This window comes from Salvia splendens, chromosome 15 (genome assembly GCF_004379255.2).
Source record: "Salvia splendens isolate huo1 chromosome 15, SspV2, whole genome shotgun sequence".
Lineage (NCBI taxonomy): Eukaryota > Viridiplantae > Streptophyta > Magnoliopsida > Lamiales > Lamiaceae > Salvia > Salvia splendens.
Window position 1 is genome coordinate 12,018,496 of NC_056046.1, and position 18,824 is coordinate 12,037,319.

General features: G+C 36.3%; 2 protein-coding genes across 2 annotated transcripts; one reads left to right on the forward strand and one right to left on the reverse strand.

Moving 5' to 3' along the window:
- Positions 1 to 1,938: 1,938 nt before the first annotated feature.
- Positions 1,939 to 15,311, forward strand: LOC121768396 (probable inactive ATP-dependent zinc metalloprotease FTSHI 5, chloroplastic). The gene is made up of 19 exons (XM_042164895.1): positions 1,939 to 2,974; positions 3,963 to 4,434; positions 5,131 to 5,331; positions 5,421 to 5,714; positions 5,862 to 6,131; positions 6,367 to 6,456; positions 6,533 to 6,664; positions 7,114 to 7,287; positions 8,265 to 8,386; positions 8,894 to 9,095; positions 10,289 to 10,417; positions 10,941 to 11,123; positions 11,311 to 11,430; positions 11,763 to 11,948; positions 12,030 to 12,104; positions 12,932 to 12,991; positions 13,786 to 13,893; positions 14,558 to 14,638; positions 14,876 to 15,311. Exons 1-19 carry the CDS (start codon positions 2,031 to 2,033, stop codon positions 14,939 to 14,941), a joined length of 3,909 nt encoding a protein of 1,302 aa, XP_042020829.1. The 5' UTR covers positions 1,939 to 2,030; the 3' UTR covers positions 14,942 to 15,311.
- A 515-nt stretch (positions 15,312 to 15,826) lies between these two features.
- LOC121769077 (histone acetyltransferase KAT6B-like) lies at positions 15,827 to 18,698 on the reverse strand. The gene is made up of 2 exons (XM_042165755.1): positions 18,267 to 18,698; positions 15,827 to 17,039 (listed from the first exon to the last, which is right to left on the reverse strand). Exons 1-2 carry the CDS (start codon positions 18,621 to 18,623, stop codon positions 16,092 to 16,094), a joined length of 1,305 nt encoding a protein of 434 aa, XP_042021689.1. The 5' UTR covers positions 18,624 to 18,698; the 3' UTR covers positions 15,827 to 16,091.
- Between the last annotated feature and the right edge of the window lie 126 nt (positions 18,699 to 18,824).

Consider the following 18,824-nt stretch of genomic DNA (forward strand, 5'->3'; position numbering starts at 1 on the left):
AACCAAGAATGACTTTGTCCCACATCGAAAGTGAAACATAAAACATTCAAGGTTGTCTCTATAAAAGAGAAGTAACCAAGAATGACTTTGTCCCACATCGAAAGTGAAACGTAAAACATTCAAGGTTGTCTCTATAAAAGAGAAGAAACCAAGAATGACATTGTCCCACATCTAAAGTGGAACATAAAACATTCAACATTCAAGGTTGCCACATCTAAAGTGGAATATAAAACATTCAAGGTTGCCTCTGTAAAAGAGAAGCAACTATGAATTATTTTGTCCCACATTGAAAGTGAAACATAAAACATTCAAAGTTGTCTCTATAAAAGAGAAGCAACCAATAATGACTTTGTCCCACATCGATAGTGGAACATAAAACATTCAAGGTTGTCTCTATAAAAGAGAAACAACCAAGAATGACTTTGTCCCACATCGAAAGTGGAACATAAAATATTCAAGGTTGTCTCTATAAAAGAGAAGCAACCAAGAATGAGTTTCATAAATTCGCAAGCCCATCAAATATACGTGGGCTATTACGAATTTCTTGTATTTATTTATTTGTAAAAAATATTTTTAAATATAAAAACAATTTTTATAAATAAAAAGTATTTTTTTTAAATTCATTTTTTTAAAAAAAAATCGATTTATTGTGTCAGCACGTGACGACGCCCACTCGCGGGCCGACGAGTGGGAGTCACGCACGACCCCGGGTTGCGTCACGTCGCCCAGGTGTGTGGCGAGACGGCCCGTCGCTTGTCTCAGCGACACGGGATGCGGGACGGGACGGGATGGCGAGCTGCAACGCGTCGCGCGATGGACCCGTCTCTCCGGGACGGGTCGCGGGACGCCGGCGTGACGCGTAGTGGATGCTCTAAGCAACATATTAACGATATTAAGCAACTAATGATGACACATAAGAATTACCTCGGATTGCATAAAAAAAAGTTTATTTTGTATTAGATGCAATTTATTTTGTATTTTAGTCTATAATGCAAAATAAATTACATTTAATGCAACATAAATAGTCTTTTATGCAATCCGCTCATCTAAGTCATCCACTAAGTTTGTTGCTTAATAACGTTGTTTTGTTGCTTATATATACCACGTGGCAGCATATGGTTGAAAGGATGATATGATTCTAATTTGAGTTATTTTTAAGTACACCCCTAAAATTATCAATAGAAATATATATTATGCAAATATAATTTTTTATTACTTCAATTGGCCCAACGAGTTAGCTTGAAATCATATAGCTTAGGTTTAGAGTTGAAAATTTATGACTTCAAATCCATATTCGAATGGCTTATATCCAAATAGTAGCCTAACTGACATCCATATATATAAGAAATATTTGAACCCAATATAGTATATTTCAATAAAAAAAGTACATCGCCAACAAACTATTTTCACAAAAGTTATTTATTGAAACGTGTTTAATATCTATCTTATAATCTTATGTATGTTATGAGCTTTTATCCCACTATTTTAAATAAAGAATTAATATAATTATTTAGTTTATAAAATAAAGTAGAGAGTATAAATTCTGGAGAAGTGTTGTAGGGTACTCTTATTTTATACACTAGTTATGTATTAAAAAATGTTTTAGAAAATGTAATAGATGATGCCTATCCCATTATTGAGTGTTTAATATACTCCTCAATCGTATAGAAATTATATTAATTGGAAATGATATGAGTTCTAATACGTGATTGGTAAAAATAAAACTAGTTGAAATAATGTAGTGCATAATGTAACTCATAAATAAAATAAATTAAAATAAAAGAGTTTTTTTATAAATTAATAAGTATTTTTATGGAATAGATAAAAAAGAAAATACTTTTTTTTTATTTTTAAGGTAAATTTCGAAGATAATTTCATCCTTTTTATAATCCACGATTACTAAAATAAATAAATTTATTACAACGTCATTTGCAATCAGCCATCGTTCCCAAAAACACGACTGCAACAGCAAGAGGAGAGTTTCTTATCTATTTCTCCAAAGAATTTCACAATACATTTCAAATGCGGTGATGAATTCAACTACTCTCACTCCATCCCTCCAAAACTTCTCCCTCTTCGATTTCCCTCTCCGCCGCGGCGCCAAACCCTCACCCAAGACCGCTCGTTTTCCCCGAAATTCCCCCGTTTCTCTCAAACCCTTCTCGCCGCTTCACCCTCTCCGAGTTCCTCCGTCCTCCGCAGCGATTCGAGTTATTAGATGCTCCGCCTCCGATGATAAGGCCGATAATAGCCGGCTTAGAACCCAACAAAGCAGCTTAAAACACTGCAATGGCGGAAATAATGCGCTTGATGTTGCCAAGCCAATCGCCTTTGCGTTGTTCTATGTATTTATTGGGGTTTTCTGTCCGTTTCTCGGGTTCCAGAAACCTGCATTGGCGGCTGTTGCTGCCGCCGCCTCTTCTGCGACAATTGCGAAGGAGGATAGTGAGGAAAAGGGTCATAAATACTCGCAGTATACTCGGAGGTTATTGGCGACTGTGTCGAAGCTGGTAAAAGTAATTGAGGAGGCGAGAAATGCGGGAAATGAGGATTTTGCTGTGGCTGTTGAGGAGGGCTTGAAGGAAGTAAAAAGGACGAAGACGTCTTTGCAAGAGGAAATACTGAATGGGCTGTACTCAGAGCTGAGTGTTTTGAAAGCAGAGAAGGAGGCACTGATGGACCGTACGGAAGAGATTGTGAGCAAGTCATCTAAGTTGAAGAAGGAGGAGCAGGGTTTAATGAGGAAAGCAAAAGGTGGAGGTGACAAGCTTCAGAGGTTGAGGGAGGAAAAGAGGAACTTGGAGAGAGAATATAACGACATATGGGAGAGAATTGGGGAGATTGAAGACCTGATTGAGAGTCAAGAAACTATAGCATTAAGTATTGGTGTGAGGGAGCTTTTGTCGATTGAGAGAGAGTGTGAGGCATTGGTCAAGAACGTATTGAGTGAACTGAGGAGTCATGGTAGTCAGAGGTATAGAATGCATTTTATATAGTTTGTTATGTGAAATATTTGAAGTGTTTATATGCCTCTTTGATGAAACTTTTGTTAAGGAATGACTTAAGTAAACTACAAGAAATAAATGAAGTTTACTTCTGTTTCCCTGTTTGATTGTCTGGCTTTAGTTATCATTTAGAGCAAGTATCTTGTTGTGCCTCTGTGATAAACTACAAGTTGGTTCTTGTGTTATGTCGAGCGTCATTCCACTTCACTTAATTGTGCATTTATCTTTATATTCCTGATGTTGCAGAGTGATTTAAACTGCAAGTAAGTGTGCTTTGAGAATTGTGGAAACATATTAGTTTTGTTCAATTACTCTTCATATCATGAACCTGGATGCCAGCTTAATGTCGATTTTGTGGAAAGATGCTCGTTAGCTGCATAATTTCCAAATTGAAATCTTGAAACATATTGTTTATTGTCTTCAAATATCTCCCACCACTTGATAACGTGTGTCTGCAACACCAAACTCTTGAAGTACAATTATGTTCTGAATATTATTGCTGTCTCCTGTCTCACAATCCCTAATTATGTTTCCTGGAAATTTCACTGAGCTATAGCCTAGGATTAATTATTCAACTCCGATTCAAAATTGATTGCATAACTTTTTAAATTTTAATTTAAAATTGGAGATGTTTTTGTAACTAGGATATTGAAACATCTGCTAATGCAATTGTTACCAAAAATCCGAAACCATCATGTTGACATCATGTGCCAACTAATATTCTTTTGCTTTCAGCCAACTAATATTTATTCCATATTCTTGGACCCAGTGCTTCATGAATTTTAAGCATGCTGGTATAGTTCATTCATTTCATTACATCTGCTATCTTGTGAATCTCAATTCCAAGGTACTTGTTGCTGTACATATAGGTCCCACAATTCCTCATCAGCTGTCCAAAGTATAATAATCTGATCCTGCCTTGTTTCTTAATCTGCTTCTGGTCTTATTGACTTACAGTACCTCAAAACCCCCTGCTACCAAGCTCTCGAAGAGTGAGCTTCAGAAAGAATTACAGCAAGCGAATAGGAAGTTTCAGGAACAAATTATTTTACCCAGTGTCCTGCTAAGTGAGGATGCAGAGTTTCTTTGCAATCAAGACCCAACTGCTTTTGCTCATCGGATACAACAAGTTCTCAGGGATTCGAAGGAGATGCAAAATAATCTGGAGGCTAACATCAGGAAGGCTATGAAGAAACATGGTGAGGAAAGACGCTTTGTAGCAATCACACCACCAGATGAGGTAGTAAAAGGTTTTCCAGATATTGAGCTGAAGTGGATATTTGGAAAGAAGGAGGTGGTAATCCCAAAAGCTGCAAGCCACCATTTACTTCATGGTTGGAAGAAATGGCGAGAGGATGCTAAGATGGACCTTAAGAAACGTCTTCTGGAAGATCCGGAACTAGGCAAAATGTATGTGGCTGAAAGACAGGTATGCCAAAAATGCACTTGTGCTAGTTGTGTTTCTCATGCACTTATTATGTTTAGTTCAAATAGAGCTGTAGAATTATCTTTCATTTTTATAAGATATCCTTTTTAGCAGTACTTTAGTGCAATTGTTTTATGCCTGCAATTGTTTTATGCCTTTTCTATTTTCATTTGAATATTCAGCTTGACTTTTATAACTAAGACATTTAAAGGATCATGTGACAATGTTCTTGTAACATCTCTTCTTTACCGGTTGATGGCCTGAATGACATGTATGCTTCCGTTACTCCTACCATTTTTCTTGATAACCCCTCATATTATTCTGGTCAAATGGCCTGGAATTTTATAACTTGCTCAAATATTGTACAGTTTGTGAGTACTTTCGTCACGTCTTATGCCTGGTGTACCAAACATTATGAAACTAACTGCCTTGCATGTATATATTGCTACTTTTTACTTGTTTGAGACTTAAACTCTATCCCTAGGAACCCTTCCAGCGAGGCTTCAGCTCTAACCCCTTCGTTCATTCTTCTTAGCACGATGGGACATGCAACACATGTAAAAGTAATGGATTTTAATAATGAATATAAGTAAAAATAGATAAAGATTAAACCACAATTTTGAAGGGGCTCTCTTTGCATATTTGAATATACAGCTTCTTTTACCATTCTTTATTCTGACTTGAGAATATATGATATAGGAGCGTATTCTTCTTGATCGGGATAGAGTAGCATCAAGGACATGGTACAATGAACAAAAGAATAGGTGGGAAATGGATCCAATAGCTGTTCCCTATGCTGTGTCCAAGAAGCTTGTGGAGAATGCTCGAATAAGACACGATTGGGCAGCCATGTATGTTACACTTAAGGGGGATGACAAGGAATATTATGTGGACGCAAAAGTAAGATCATTTACTGATCTCTTTGACAAACCACATCTCTTTTGAAATCAGTTTTGCCAAAGTCATACTATTATATGGTTTTGTCGCAGGAATTTGACATGCTGTTTGAAGATTTGGGGGGTTTTGATGCTTTGTATTTGAGAATGATAACAGCTGGCATCCCTACTGCAGTTCAGCTAATGTGGATCCCCCTCTCAGAGTTGGATATCAATCAACAGTTTCTCCTGATACTAACACTTTTCCGTCAGTGCTTTACTGGATTATGGAGGACTAGTATTGTATCACGTGCAAGAGATTGGACCTTTGTAAAAATAAGGGATATTAATGATGACATAATGATGATGATTGTGTTTCCTGTTCTGGAGTTTGTTATCCCCTATGAGGTAGTTGAATTATTCACCGACAATTTGAGCTCTGAATCTTACTAATTTGGTCCACTTTTAATTCTCTTATAACCAAGTGTGTGACTATTTTTCATGTTATAATGATATCCCAATGCATTATCCACTACTCTTCGTTTGCTGATACAGGTGAGGATGCGTTTGGGTATGGCTTGGCCAGAGTACTCCGATGTATCTGTTAGCTCCACTTGGTATTTGACATGGCAATCTGAAGCTGAAACGAACTTCAAATCAAGGAAAACAGATGGATTTTTGTGGTATTTTTGGTTTTTGGTTAGGACTGCCATATATGGATATGTGATCTTTCATGTGTTCCGCTTCTTGAAGAGGAATATTCCAAGAGTACTTGGTTTTGGGCCTATAAGGAAAAATCCAAACTTCAGGAAGTTGCGGAGAGTGGTAAATTTCTGCTTTGTAAATGTCTCTCGTATTGACTTTGTTTGACTTGAACAAATTTAGATGTTCCATAGTGTAGGAACAAAACAAACTAAGAACCTAATTTTGTTCTATTCTGATATTAAATAATCTCATTTGTCAAAACTTTATCTTGTCATTTTGAATAATGTAATTTGTCTACTTTTTTGGATATTGAAGTGTCATTGATTGTGTGTTTATGACCTGTACTTTTCTGCAGAAAGGTTATCTTAGGTATAGGACCAGGAAGATAAGGCATAAGAGAAAAGCTGGTGTTGATCCAATCAGCACTGCTTTTGATCATATGAAGGTTTCATCATATGCTCATTTATCTCATTATTTCTGACTTATAACTATTTGTAATTGTTTTTTGTCAATTCTTTTAGAGAATAAAAAGTCCTCCAATACGACTTAAGGATTTTGCGAGCGTTGAATCCATGAAAGAAGAAATCAATGAAGTTGTGGCATTTCTACAAAATCCTAATGCATTCCAAGAAATGGGAGCTCGTGCACCTCGGGTATGGCATTTTAACATATATGAACCAATACTGGATACTGTTCTCTGGGTAGTTAGCTCTCTTATCATGTGGGTGATGTGTCTACTTCTGGTGACTTACATTTTCATGATGACCAACACATTTCCCTATTTCACTTACAAAAGCAGCTGATTGATTGTATAGAAATGTGTCTTTTTAGGTGAGATACTTACTTGATGTAGCCTTGAAGTCACCTATTTTGCATTTGGTAGATATCCTTGAACTAACAATATGCACTGATCTTTGCGGTTTTGGTACTCTCCTAAGTTGTCAATTGTCATCATTATCATTGTCAAAACCTTCTCCTTCAGTTGATATCTGTCCTGTTGTTTATTGAGCCTATCATCATGTTCTTGATGGTAATGGTTGTTTAAAGTATATAGTTTAACGCAACATATGAGTTGAATCTGAGTTTCATACTTGTGTCACAGGGTGTTCTTATCGTTGGTGAGAGAGGAACTGGTAAAACATCCCTTGCACTGGCTATAGCTGCAGAAGCCAAGGTTCCCGTTGTAGAAGTAAAAGCCCAACAGCTGGAAGCTGGTCTTTGGGTGGGCCAAAGTGCATCAAATGTTAGAGAATTGTTTCAAACTGCACGTGATCTGGTTGGTTATTCATTCCTATTATTTAACTCTATTTTGTGCGATCAAAGTGTTTATTACAGCAAGGACTGTTATGAAACTTGTACGGTCGTGGGTGTTCCAAAGGGTCACATAAACACCGCATTGGTTATTGCATGATATTTTGATTTGTATATATATATATATATATATATACAGGGGGTGTGATCCTTTGCTAACTTTTCTTAAGTTGCTAACTTGCTAACTCATCAACGCAGTGTATTAAAGATGTCAATACGATGATACTGAAATGTCAACATAAACTTAAGTTGATATTTTAATACATTGTGTTGACATTGATATTTAAATGTCAACACAATATATTAAAATGTCAACACAAATATGTGTTGACATTTTTAATACACTACGTTGATGAGTTAGCGAGTTAGCGATTTAAGAAAAGTTAGCATTTTAACGCACCCCTATATATATATATCTATTTCTTTGAGGAAAATAAAGTTATGCCAGAGCCTCGATGCATTCGCCAATCATGACGTCGATGATATTGAACTGGCTCTGGAGAGTATCGAACTGAGCGGTGGTGAATGCCTCGACCGGCTTCTCCAATTCCTTGAGACGTGTTTCAGTGCTGCGAGGGATCACCATTGGACAAGATATGTTCACCGCACCAGTTGATATGTAGTAAAGGCTGAGGTGGCTGGAATGATGAAGAAAAAACACGCTCATAGACGATATGAACTGGAAATTAAATATGACTGAAATTGAGATTGTATAAAATTAACTGGAATGAGAAAGGTTCATCCTTAGGAGGAAATGGCATTTATTACTGTGTAATTTCAATCTCCCTTATCATTGCATCCTTCTTTTCGTTCATATCACATTCTTTCCAATGTACTGTGATTCTGTGAACTAGTCCTCTTAACTTTTTGAGTTTTTCCTCCTCCTTAGTCCTTAAGCATGTGCTTAACCACCAATCTTCCACTGCATCTTTATAAATGTAGGCTCCTGTCATTATATTTGTCGAAGACTTTGACCTCTTTGCTGGTGTCCGTGGAAAGTTCCTTCACACCAAAAAGCAGGATCATGAGGCATTCATTAATCAACTTCTCGTGGAACTTGATGGGTAAACTCATGTTTTCTTATTACTTTCTGATTTACATGGTTAACTGTAACACGCTCTTTTTGGATTATTATGAGGCCTTGAATGACATAAATTAATTGCTCCTGTTTTTGTGGTGTATTTGAAATATGAAAGAACTTTGCTTGATTTACTTTTAGAGCATATTCTATCTTATCTATCTTCCCCACGTAGAACAATGTTTTCAATTGCGTTTGCAGATGACACGGAGTGCCGAATTATTCTATTTTAATTTATTTATATCTATATATATATATATATATATTTGTGAAGTTACTATTCAACATTATTCCACTTGCAGATTATGACTTTCTTTCAGCCCATCACATGTGGATTTTTTAGCTGTAGAGAGTACCTAAATCATGCATGTTAGATTTCAGGATACTTAAATCACACATGCATGTTAGATTTCAGGATACTTGAATCACACTGGAGATCTGACTTATCACATAAATATGTCCTTCCTGTTTTGCATTTGCTATATTCTCTTAGGTTTGAGAAACAAGATGGAGTTGTGCTGATGGCTACTACTCGAAATCTCAAACAAGTTGATGAAGCTTTGCAGCGTCCTGGTAGAATGGATAGAATATTTCATCTTCAACGACCCACTCAAGCAGAAAGAAAGAGGATCCTACATATTGCTGCAAGAGAAACAATGGATGAGGATCTCATTAACTTTGTTGACTGGAGAAAGGTATTGAAGTTACAATGTTTTTCCATTTTGAATTTATCGTATATGTGCTTTAACTATGTACATATCTCATTTTTTTTTCTTTTTGAATCCATACTTTGGTGGGGTGCTTGCCATCTGGCCTTTTGGCATTTTGGTTGGTCTGCTCTATACTCTGTTAAAACTATTAAATCTTGATCCTATCTCATCTATATAAGAGTGGATAACCCTCCTCCTTATAAGGCCTTTTAAGGGGTGAGTGGCCCATTTATAATATGGGATTAGATGGGGCCCAAGTCGATGATGGATTTTATCTTTTTATCTCTTCTCTTGCCTACCCACGTGATGGAAGTCTGATGTGTCATTCCAGCCCACACGTGAGGGGGCTTGTTTAAACTATTAAATCTTGATCCTATCTCATCTATATAAGAGTGGATAACCCTCCCCCTTATAAGGCCTTTTAAGGGGTGAGTGGCCCATTTATAATATACTCAAAACTCAAATAGCACCGATTTGATATGGAAATTAGGATAGATAATTATTCTTTGTATGAAGATACTGAGATCAGGTTTACTGAATGCATGAGCTAAATTGGGAACATACAGTCCTTACTATTTTTATCTACTTTTATAACTCTGACACTCTGTTCATTATCAGAGATATTGTCTATGAAATTTCAAGTAATACCAAGCGTGGGATAATTTGGAAACTTATTGTCTATTGCTAATTGTTGTCGCTTCTACAGAACCAAGTGATCTTTTTGTTGGAATCAACTTCCAAAAATTACACTTTCTCTTGGAACCCATGAATTCCAAACTATTGACCCATTTATTCTCCTTACGAACCAATCAATAGTTCTGGGAGTGAAATGATCATGCACCTAATCATACGTGATAACTTGAAAAACTGAATTAAAGTTTGAACTTGTCTGCAGTTGAATTCTTCTGAAGGCAATGAAACTTTAGACCTGGGTTAATCTGAAATATAAATGATTTATCTTACATGTTGATATTGGTGCTGTAAGCTATGTTTCTACCATCTTTAATCCTGTTGTTTATCCTGGACAAATTGTTATTGTGCACACCTAAGAACAATAGGATATTAACGGGTACTTAACTTAAAATGATTGGTGGTCTGTTTAGATGTTAAATTTTTTTAATGCCAACTCGAAAATTTTTTGACTAGCAGATAACAATCTTCTAGTTACTAACCTGCAGGTTGCTGAAAAAACTGCTCTTCTTCGTCCTATAGAATTAAAACTAGTCCCACTGTCTCTGGAAGGTAGTGCCTTCAGAAGAAAGTTTCTGGACACAGATGAACTTTTGAGCTACTGCAGTTGGTTTGCTGTAAGAACTATTGCCTTCATCATTGATGTTCATTTTCAGTTTGCAAAGTCCGCATGATTGGTCTGTTGTCCATGATTTCATGTGAACACTGAATCTGGATCCTTAAGTCTCTTCTGCTTTTTGTTCTTGGTCGTGCTCTTTCTGTGGACATTGAAACTCATAGATGAATCTAGAGCATGTGTCGGGACTCAGATACTAGAAAGCGTTAATCTACTTATGTCAGATCTATATTACTTGATTTATGGGGAAGTGTTATGTAGATTAATACTGGTCACTAGCAAAATTCTGTTTGTATTGGCATTTCTTTTGAAGTTTCAATCATCGGTCCTTTGATGCTATTATGATATTATGAAACTGCATTCCTAAATAAACTCATGATTTTTGAAATATCACTGGACAGTAAGTTATGCCTGTTATAAGTTATAATCATTGCCCACCATACATTACTATTTTTGAGTAGGCTGTAGGCATAATGACTTATCAATTTACACATTTATTTCACATATGTATGTCCATGTTGCAGACTTTCAGTCCCTTGGTCCCTAGATGGGTTGCGAAAACCAAAATTGTGAAGAGAATAAGCAAGATGATGGTGAATCATCTTGGTCTGACATTGACAAAAGAGGATTTGCAGGATGTTGTTGACCAAATGGAACCATATGGTCAAATAAACAATGGAATAGAACTGCTAAGTCCACCACTTGATGTAAGCTACTGTATTGACTACAATTATTGCTAAGTAGAGTAGTCTATACTGATTAATATTTGCAAACATATACTGGGACATTCTAATGTAAAGCACATCTATGTTATATTCCACTGTGTAACACAGCTGGAAGCATTTAAATAAGCTCATAGCTCGCTCGACTAAATTTAAATTTGATATTCTGTAGTGGACTAGGGAGACAAAATTTCCCCATGCAGTCTGGGCTGCTGGCCGGGGTCTCATGGCTCTTCTGTTACCAAATTTTGATGTTGTTGATAACCTTTGGCTTGAACCTTCTTCTTGGGAGGTATGTTTTCTCTTTTCACAACAGGCATACTTTGTAATGTTTTGCATTTATTGTGAATAGAAGGTCATCATCCTCTTTGTTCTGAAGATACGTTCTGTAACTGCAGATGGATTTTTCCTTTTTCTTTTCTCCCTTCCAGTATATTGGTTGCATATTTCATTTCCAGTTCTTCATATCTAGATCTCTTATTTCCATTTCAATCAAGTTCACTTTTAGTGATGATAATTTTTACTTTTAAAATAATCTAATGTTCTTCACTATGATTTAACAGATTTCAAAAGCAAAATAATTTTGCAGTAATAAAGTGGCAACTTTGGCTCTTTTAATTGCAGGGAATTGGATGCACCAAGATTACCAAGGGTAGGAATGATGATTCCGTAAATGGGAATGTTGAGACAAGGGCACATCTTGAGAAGAAGCTTGTATTCTGCTTTGGCTCTTATGTTGCCTCGCAGCTACTACTTCCGTTTGGAGAGGAAAATATTCTTTCTGCCTCAGAGCTGAAGGATGCACAGGAGGTTGTATCTGTCTTTAATTTCTCATTCTTCATGGTTATCACGACTATATCTTCATCTGACTCTACATGGTCTTGGATGCAGATTGCCACTAGGATGGTTATTCAGTATGGGTGGGGTCCGGATGACAGTCCAACAGTTTACCACCATGGAACTGCGGTATTAATCTTCTAATGTTTGTGATGTTTTTATCCATTGCAAGGGGCACTACACTGACCCACAAATAGGAATGACAGGTGGTCGTTGTCACCTCATGTAGCAGTTACCATTTACCTTGTTAAAGTTACACCATCCAATACCTTCGCAACTCGATATTTTACAGATAGAGATCTCCTAGGTTCACTCTTCCAGTGCTCTGCTTCTGGACAATTTTGCTTCGATAGTGTCTTTTTACTTCTCCCCAGTTTACACTAGAACTTGATTTAGACATCTGTGAAAATCTTCTCTACCATTGAAGGTGTTATTTCTCTTCTTAGTTGTTTCAACCCAAGGATGATATCTACTGGAAACTCTGTATATCCTACTGATCCACCACCAATTATGTGTTTTTTCAGTTCTCTATTTTGGATACTGGTCGGACTATTTGTATTCAAATCTCTTTATATCTGCTTAATTTTTAATATTGTTATGAGGAAAGTAATTCAGTTAATATCAAGAAGACTAATATATCACAGATGATAGCCAGGTTTTAGAAATCATTACAAGAGCAGTATAGTTTGTCAGTCTTCAATTGAAATTTATGCTTTGCGATATGGTTTTTTCAACAAATGGGGTTGGGATGTGGGCTCTAGGAAGAAACTAGCACCACAAAGAATAAACCAAATATCTGAGCACAAGATTGTTCACTTTTGAGTGCTCCGAGTTGTTGTGTATCTTCCTCTGCATCAGTATCATAATGTCACGCAGAAGTTTATTTGTTAAGTCTGAGAAGCTTCCTTCTTAAATACTTATGCTGCAAGCATATTTAACTCTTGGTTATTTCACAGGTGACAGCTCTGAGTATGGGAGACAACTTTGAATATGAGATGGCTGCTAAAGTTGAAAAGGTATGTTACTTGTGCGTGATTGTCTAAGATTGTAGTGCTCTTTAAATATCTATGTATGAGCTAAGCCTGTTTCCCCTTCCGTTACTTTTTTTTCCTTTTTAAGTGCATTATACTCAATAATACTCTTCAATCCTCCTTACCTTTTCAATGACTACAGCCAAGCCCCTTCCCCACCACTGCCACCTGCTGACCTATCTTGCTCTCTCCATTTTCCAAAGGGATATAAAACGAAAATCCCACTTTTTGACAGAATTCATGGTTTTGGTGTTAAAATGACTGCATCCAAAAGAAACTATACTTTCAGTCCACTGGATTTTCCTTGTGAATAAAGCTGCTGTTGTGTACTTTCTTGCATTTTAGAACTTGTTATTGAAACTGGTATTTTATTGAAAATTCAAATTAATGATCTGTGGTGCCAAGCAGGATGTTGCAACTGTAACTCATATTTCAATTTAAGTCAGTTATCTTAATAACATACTCCCCCCAGTTCTTGTTAATAGAGGCGTTCGTTTTGGCACAAAGATTAAAAAATAGATGTTTAGTGTGTTTAGTGGAGAGAGGATAAAGTAGGAGAGAGAATAAGGTGGAGAAGTGAAGAGGGAATAAAGTAGAAGAGAAAAATGTAGCAGTATTACTTTTTGCAAAAAATAGAAATAACTCTATTATGTTGAAACATCCCAAAAAGGGAATACGACTCCATTAACGAGGAACAGAGGGAGTACATGTTTTCTCCTACAATTTCTGTTTCTACCTAGAAATACCATTTCATAATCGACTAAACTTAATATCTGCAGATTTACAACTTGGCATATGACAAGGCAAGAGTTCTACTTCAAAAAAATTGTTTGGTCCTGGAGAAAATTGTTGAGGAACTCATTGAGTATGAAATTTTGACAGGAAAGGTATGTTTTCATTTTCGAAGGTGAAGGCCTTATTCTTTAAGTAGCATTGTGAAAACTAGTTGATAATATAACTTGGCTTATTCTAGGGAAACTTGATTTCTATATTTTTTATTTTTAAAAACTTTATTTTACTTTCAGGGCTTCTTCTCTTATATGAGATCTAGACCAGTTAAATGTTGTGATGACGTCGAAGAGATATATCAAACTTATTAAAGCCAAAGTATTGTTATGCTTTTATTAGTTTTATTGTTAAAACTTGAACTATGTTTAGTTTTAAAAGTGAGTTTTCATAAACCATACAAACTGCCGAAGTTGTGATATGCTTAGCCTTAGATTTTGATTATACAAATGAATTTTCTTAACTTTCAAAGTGAGTTATTCTGAATAACAAACCAAAGTTTTTGTGCACAATATTTGATGCTTTTCATGTTGAAGCATTAGTGTTGTTGATTCATTTTTATGCATTATGTATTAAATATTATGGTGAAGATTACCCATATTGGTATTGCTGCTGAAATACACCAACATTTCATACTTGTTTTGAAATCTTAAATTTGCAGAATAAGATAATTGTGTTGTCCCTGAGAATGCATGAGTATACTTATTTGTTTTTCGAATAAAATACGATGAATTCTCTTTTTTTTTGTCTTTTCTTTTCTGGCAGGATTTAGACAGAATTGTTGCAGAAAATGGTGGGGTTAAAGAAAAAGAGCCATTTTTCCTTTCGAGCGCCAGTTATGAAGAGGTATAGTTATGAAGCATGTAAAAACTATTGGAATCAATTTCTCTATCTTGCAAAAAAATGATAGAAAAGCAAAAGGGGTGCCAACTAGCACCAAATAGCTAAAAATATCCAATGCTTCTCCACGTTGTGTTTCATTATTTTCTTATTCAGGAGTAACTTGAACTGTATTTTACCTTCTTCTTGAACACGTATTCAGTCTGTAAACCACATTAACAAAAACTGTTTTCTTGTTTGCAGGCAATATCACGAAACTCGCTTGATGATAATACACCAGCAATTGCACTTTTAAGCGCAACAAATTAGGACTGGTTGGGTAGTTTAGGACATAACTTGGACGGCGAAGCTGCTAAAGGGGGGATGAAGTTAAAGAGGCCTGTGAAAGGAGACTGTTTTTCCAGTTGAGAAGAGGTTTTTAAAATTTTCCTTCTCAGCAGTCAGAAAGAGGTACCAATTGTGCACATATGTGAAAAGCAAATAGATACTTATAATACTTTTTCTTTCTATATCTTAGATTATTTCTTAAGAGATACAACTGGCTCCATCTCTAATATATTTCCAGAAATATTCATTTCGTACCATACATAGATGCCTCTTCCCTCTTCTTCACATGTATACTAACTTATAGAAACTGTTCATGAAATTTCAAACTCTCGAGAGACTATTTTTCGTTTAAGTTACTATGCATTAAAACAATTACAAAGGGATCTTATAATTAACCAATATAAAATCTTTTAGGTGTATTATGGATTCAAAATGATGGATTCGTGAGCAATTCAGTTTGAATTGATGCAAGTTTTATACCCTGAGACTGATTAGTTTTAAATTTCTTAGTCTTGACATGACTTACTTTGTAGATGTACCATATATAATTATATACCCCCATCATATCTGGAATACCCTTATAATCTCTACATTTTTTGTTCTTAATACAATACATACGCTAGTACTGTAAACAACATTTTTGGATCACTGTTGAGTTACGTAACCATGGATTTCAGTTTTTGAATTACTGATTCGTTCCCTAAAAATTGTCTGTATAGTAGACGACATGAACAAAATGATTTAAGTTAGTATATTAATTAAAAGTGATGTGTTGTGAAGAACTAGGGTACTAATTTTGATACGAATAAAAAAGAATACTATTTTTAAAAACAGCAGGAGTATCTGCTTAACAGAGATGGATGAATATGAACAAAAAAAACAATCTACTTTTCATAAAAAGTACTACTAATGTTTTAAGATAGATACTCAAAAGCAATATGACAAGGAGCAAATCCTTCATAAGACCAGAACAATAGACTACAAATACATGCAGCTCAAGACGGTATGCAATAGAGGGATGTGATTGATCAGTAGGTAAGAAAATGGCAAGCAATAGGGACAAATGCCCCATATAACATATGAGCGGACATCTTCAAACCCTTATGTATCAACAGCTTTTATCGAGTTACGATCAATCTAAGTTGTCATCAGCATTACCATTGGTCTTCGTGCGGTATTGACGACCTGGTTTCTGAGAGCTACGTGGACCTTCATCAACAACATGGACTGGTTCATCTTCTTCCATTGCAGAGATCTCACTTTCTTGGGTGTTCTCTGCTGTAATATCAACAGACCAGCGTTTGTTCTCGAGATTCTCTCGTGTTTTGAGCTCGCTGTCACTCTTTGCTGTTGAGTCATTTTCAGCTTTCTTTTTTGGAGTGAACACAATGGATTTTGGTAACTCCACAGGCATCTCCTCCATCAACGTATCGCTGTTTCTTTTCCTCAGGTCATGGAAGAAGTCAGCATGTGCTTTACGATTTGATTCTTCATCCATATTATCTAATGAATCAAATGTATAGCACGTGTATTTTTCAGGGTTTATAAGATAATCAGGAACCCCTGCCGAATATTTAGAAGGATCAGAAGCCTGTTTAGAAGGATCAGAAGCCTGTTCAGACACTGAATTATCACTGATCGCATGAGATTCTGATGCCAAATCACTGGCCGGCTGCTGATCCTCATGAGTACTACTTTCAGGGCCAGCCATGAATCTAACACGTTTCTGTGATTTGGTGTCCACCGAAATATCTCTTTTTTTCAGGATCGGCTTAGGATTATCTATATCTAACTCTCCTTTTTTGATATTTTCAGTATCCAAATTTGTGGCCATGGAGCTATCAGAAAGTTGTAAACCATCAAGTTCTCCAGTAGCCTCTGCATCTTCTCTCAGTCTAATTTTTGCAGCAGAGTGATTGGCCCGAGGATCTTTTGCAGTAACCTGGAAAGAGCTGGGAAGCTCACCATATCCACTAACTTCTTCAAGTTCATAGTCAGCACATTTCACGTTTTTTAGATATATCCGGTCATCAGTTTCTTCAGAGCCAGCAGCGACTTTGTCAAATTCATCTTCCTCGTCCTGCGTAAAACAAAAAATAAAAGTTAATAGGGTAACAAAAAACCATATATGGAAGCAAAAAGACCAAGGGAAACAAATATAATTTGCATTACACAAATAGAAAAAAAAACAGCAAATTACAAAGTTGTGAATAAGAATGCATATAGTGAACTTAATGACCAGGTGATGAATGCGTAGCATCACATACAAAATGCAACCTTTACCAGCGAACTCAAGATATACCTAAGAATTATTCTGATAGCGGGAAAATTATGAGTGGGGAAGACAATATCATGTGCAACAGCCAACAAGTGAACCTCTTGAACTTCAAAGTGTGTAGAAACATGAAAAATACTCCACATATGTATGTCCGTACAGCATCTCAACCACACATCTAAGGGGCATACAGACAAGCATAAATGCTTTTTATTATTTCCAACAGCGATGAACTTTAAATCGAATGAAAGAATCATTAGTAACATCAGGAATTGGTTACGTATGAATTGGTTGACAAGATGTGAGAAGAGATGCACAATAACACTGATGTAATGGAGATGCATAAAAAAGCCTAAAACCTCTTGGGATGCATGCCAAAGATTCGCCAAGATGAGAAGCATTCCCTCTGTACCAACTATGTTTACTCAAACTCAAACCCGTAATATTAAGAACACATGCAGTTAGAAGAGATACTCCTGGATCTCTTCCCCAAGAAACTGTGCAAAAGCTCCAGACAACAGAAAATCACTGCACTTTCAGTTTGATACCAGCCTCTGATGCAAGCTCCAATTAAGCAGTACTGTAATACTATTACCTAGCTTGTATATATACATGAGACTTCACCATATGAATGCCCAAAAACACTAAGAACAACACAATAACATGTAATGACATAATATCACATGAAAGATAAAGTAAAACACTAAGAACATATTCCTGGTTCTAAGGTTTTAGGTTTGGTAATCTGCGGTGTGAGGACACTGAGGAGATAAGGCTTTGCCCATCTATAAAGTTGGCACACTCCGGGTTGATTTCTCAAACTACATTTAAATTCGAACTTAAAGAAATACCAGAAAGCACCATGATCCTTCTTATCACATCTGTCATATTAAGCAGCAATTAATTTCTAAAATTGAAAAAAAAAAGATGTACATGGAGTTGGCAATTAATTTTCAGGATTTAGAAATATCACAGCACGAAATCATTGGTAATATAAACGAGAAACATTGATCATTATGAAAAATAAAATACCTCGTAATCAAGGGTGCAGTCGCGCCCAATATTGGACTGAACTTCCAAATACTCCTCAACGCCAGATTCGCCGCCACCGCCGTTGTTATTGTTACGGCGTCGTTTGGCACCATCAATTTCCTCGCCCTCTTCTTGTTCTTCATCCTCCTCTTCGTCTTCCTCTTCGCTCAACTCGTTAAGATCCGATTCTAGGTCTTTTCCTTCTCGAGTAATATCCTTGTTGCGATTCCATTCTCGGCGTTCGATTTCTTCATCGGTGAGGGACCAGAGGGCAGGGCTTACGCCGGCGGATGGCGCCGTATCGTTGCCGAGAGCGCCGAAAACCTTATCTACGCGAACTCTGAAACTATCTTCCATTGCTGCGTCTGGGGCTATGCGAGATTTATCTGTATAATTCGATTACAATCAACACTTCTATATTTATAAACAAAATCTAATTCCAATTCTAAACATAGGGAATATTGAAATAGGGGTATTAGAGCATCCACTGTAAGAAGCTTCCAATAGTCCCGTCACTTTTTTTATCCACAGCCATTTCGTATTTGTCGGCGCCCACAA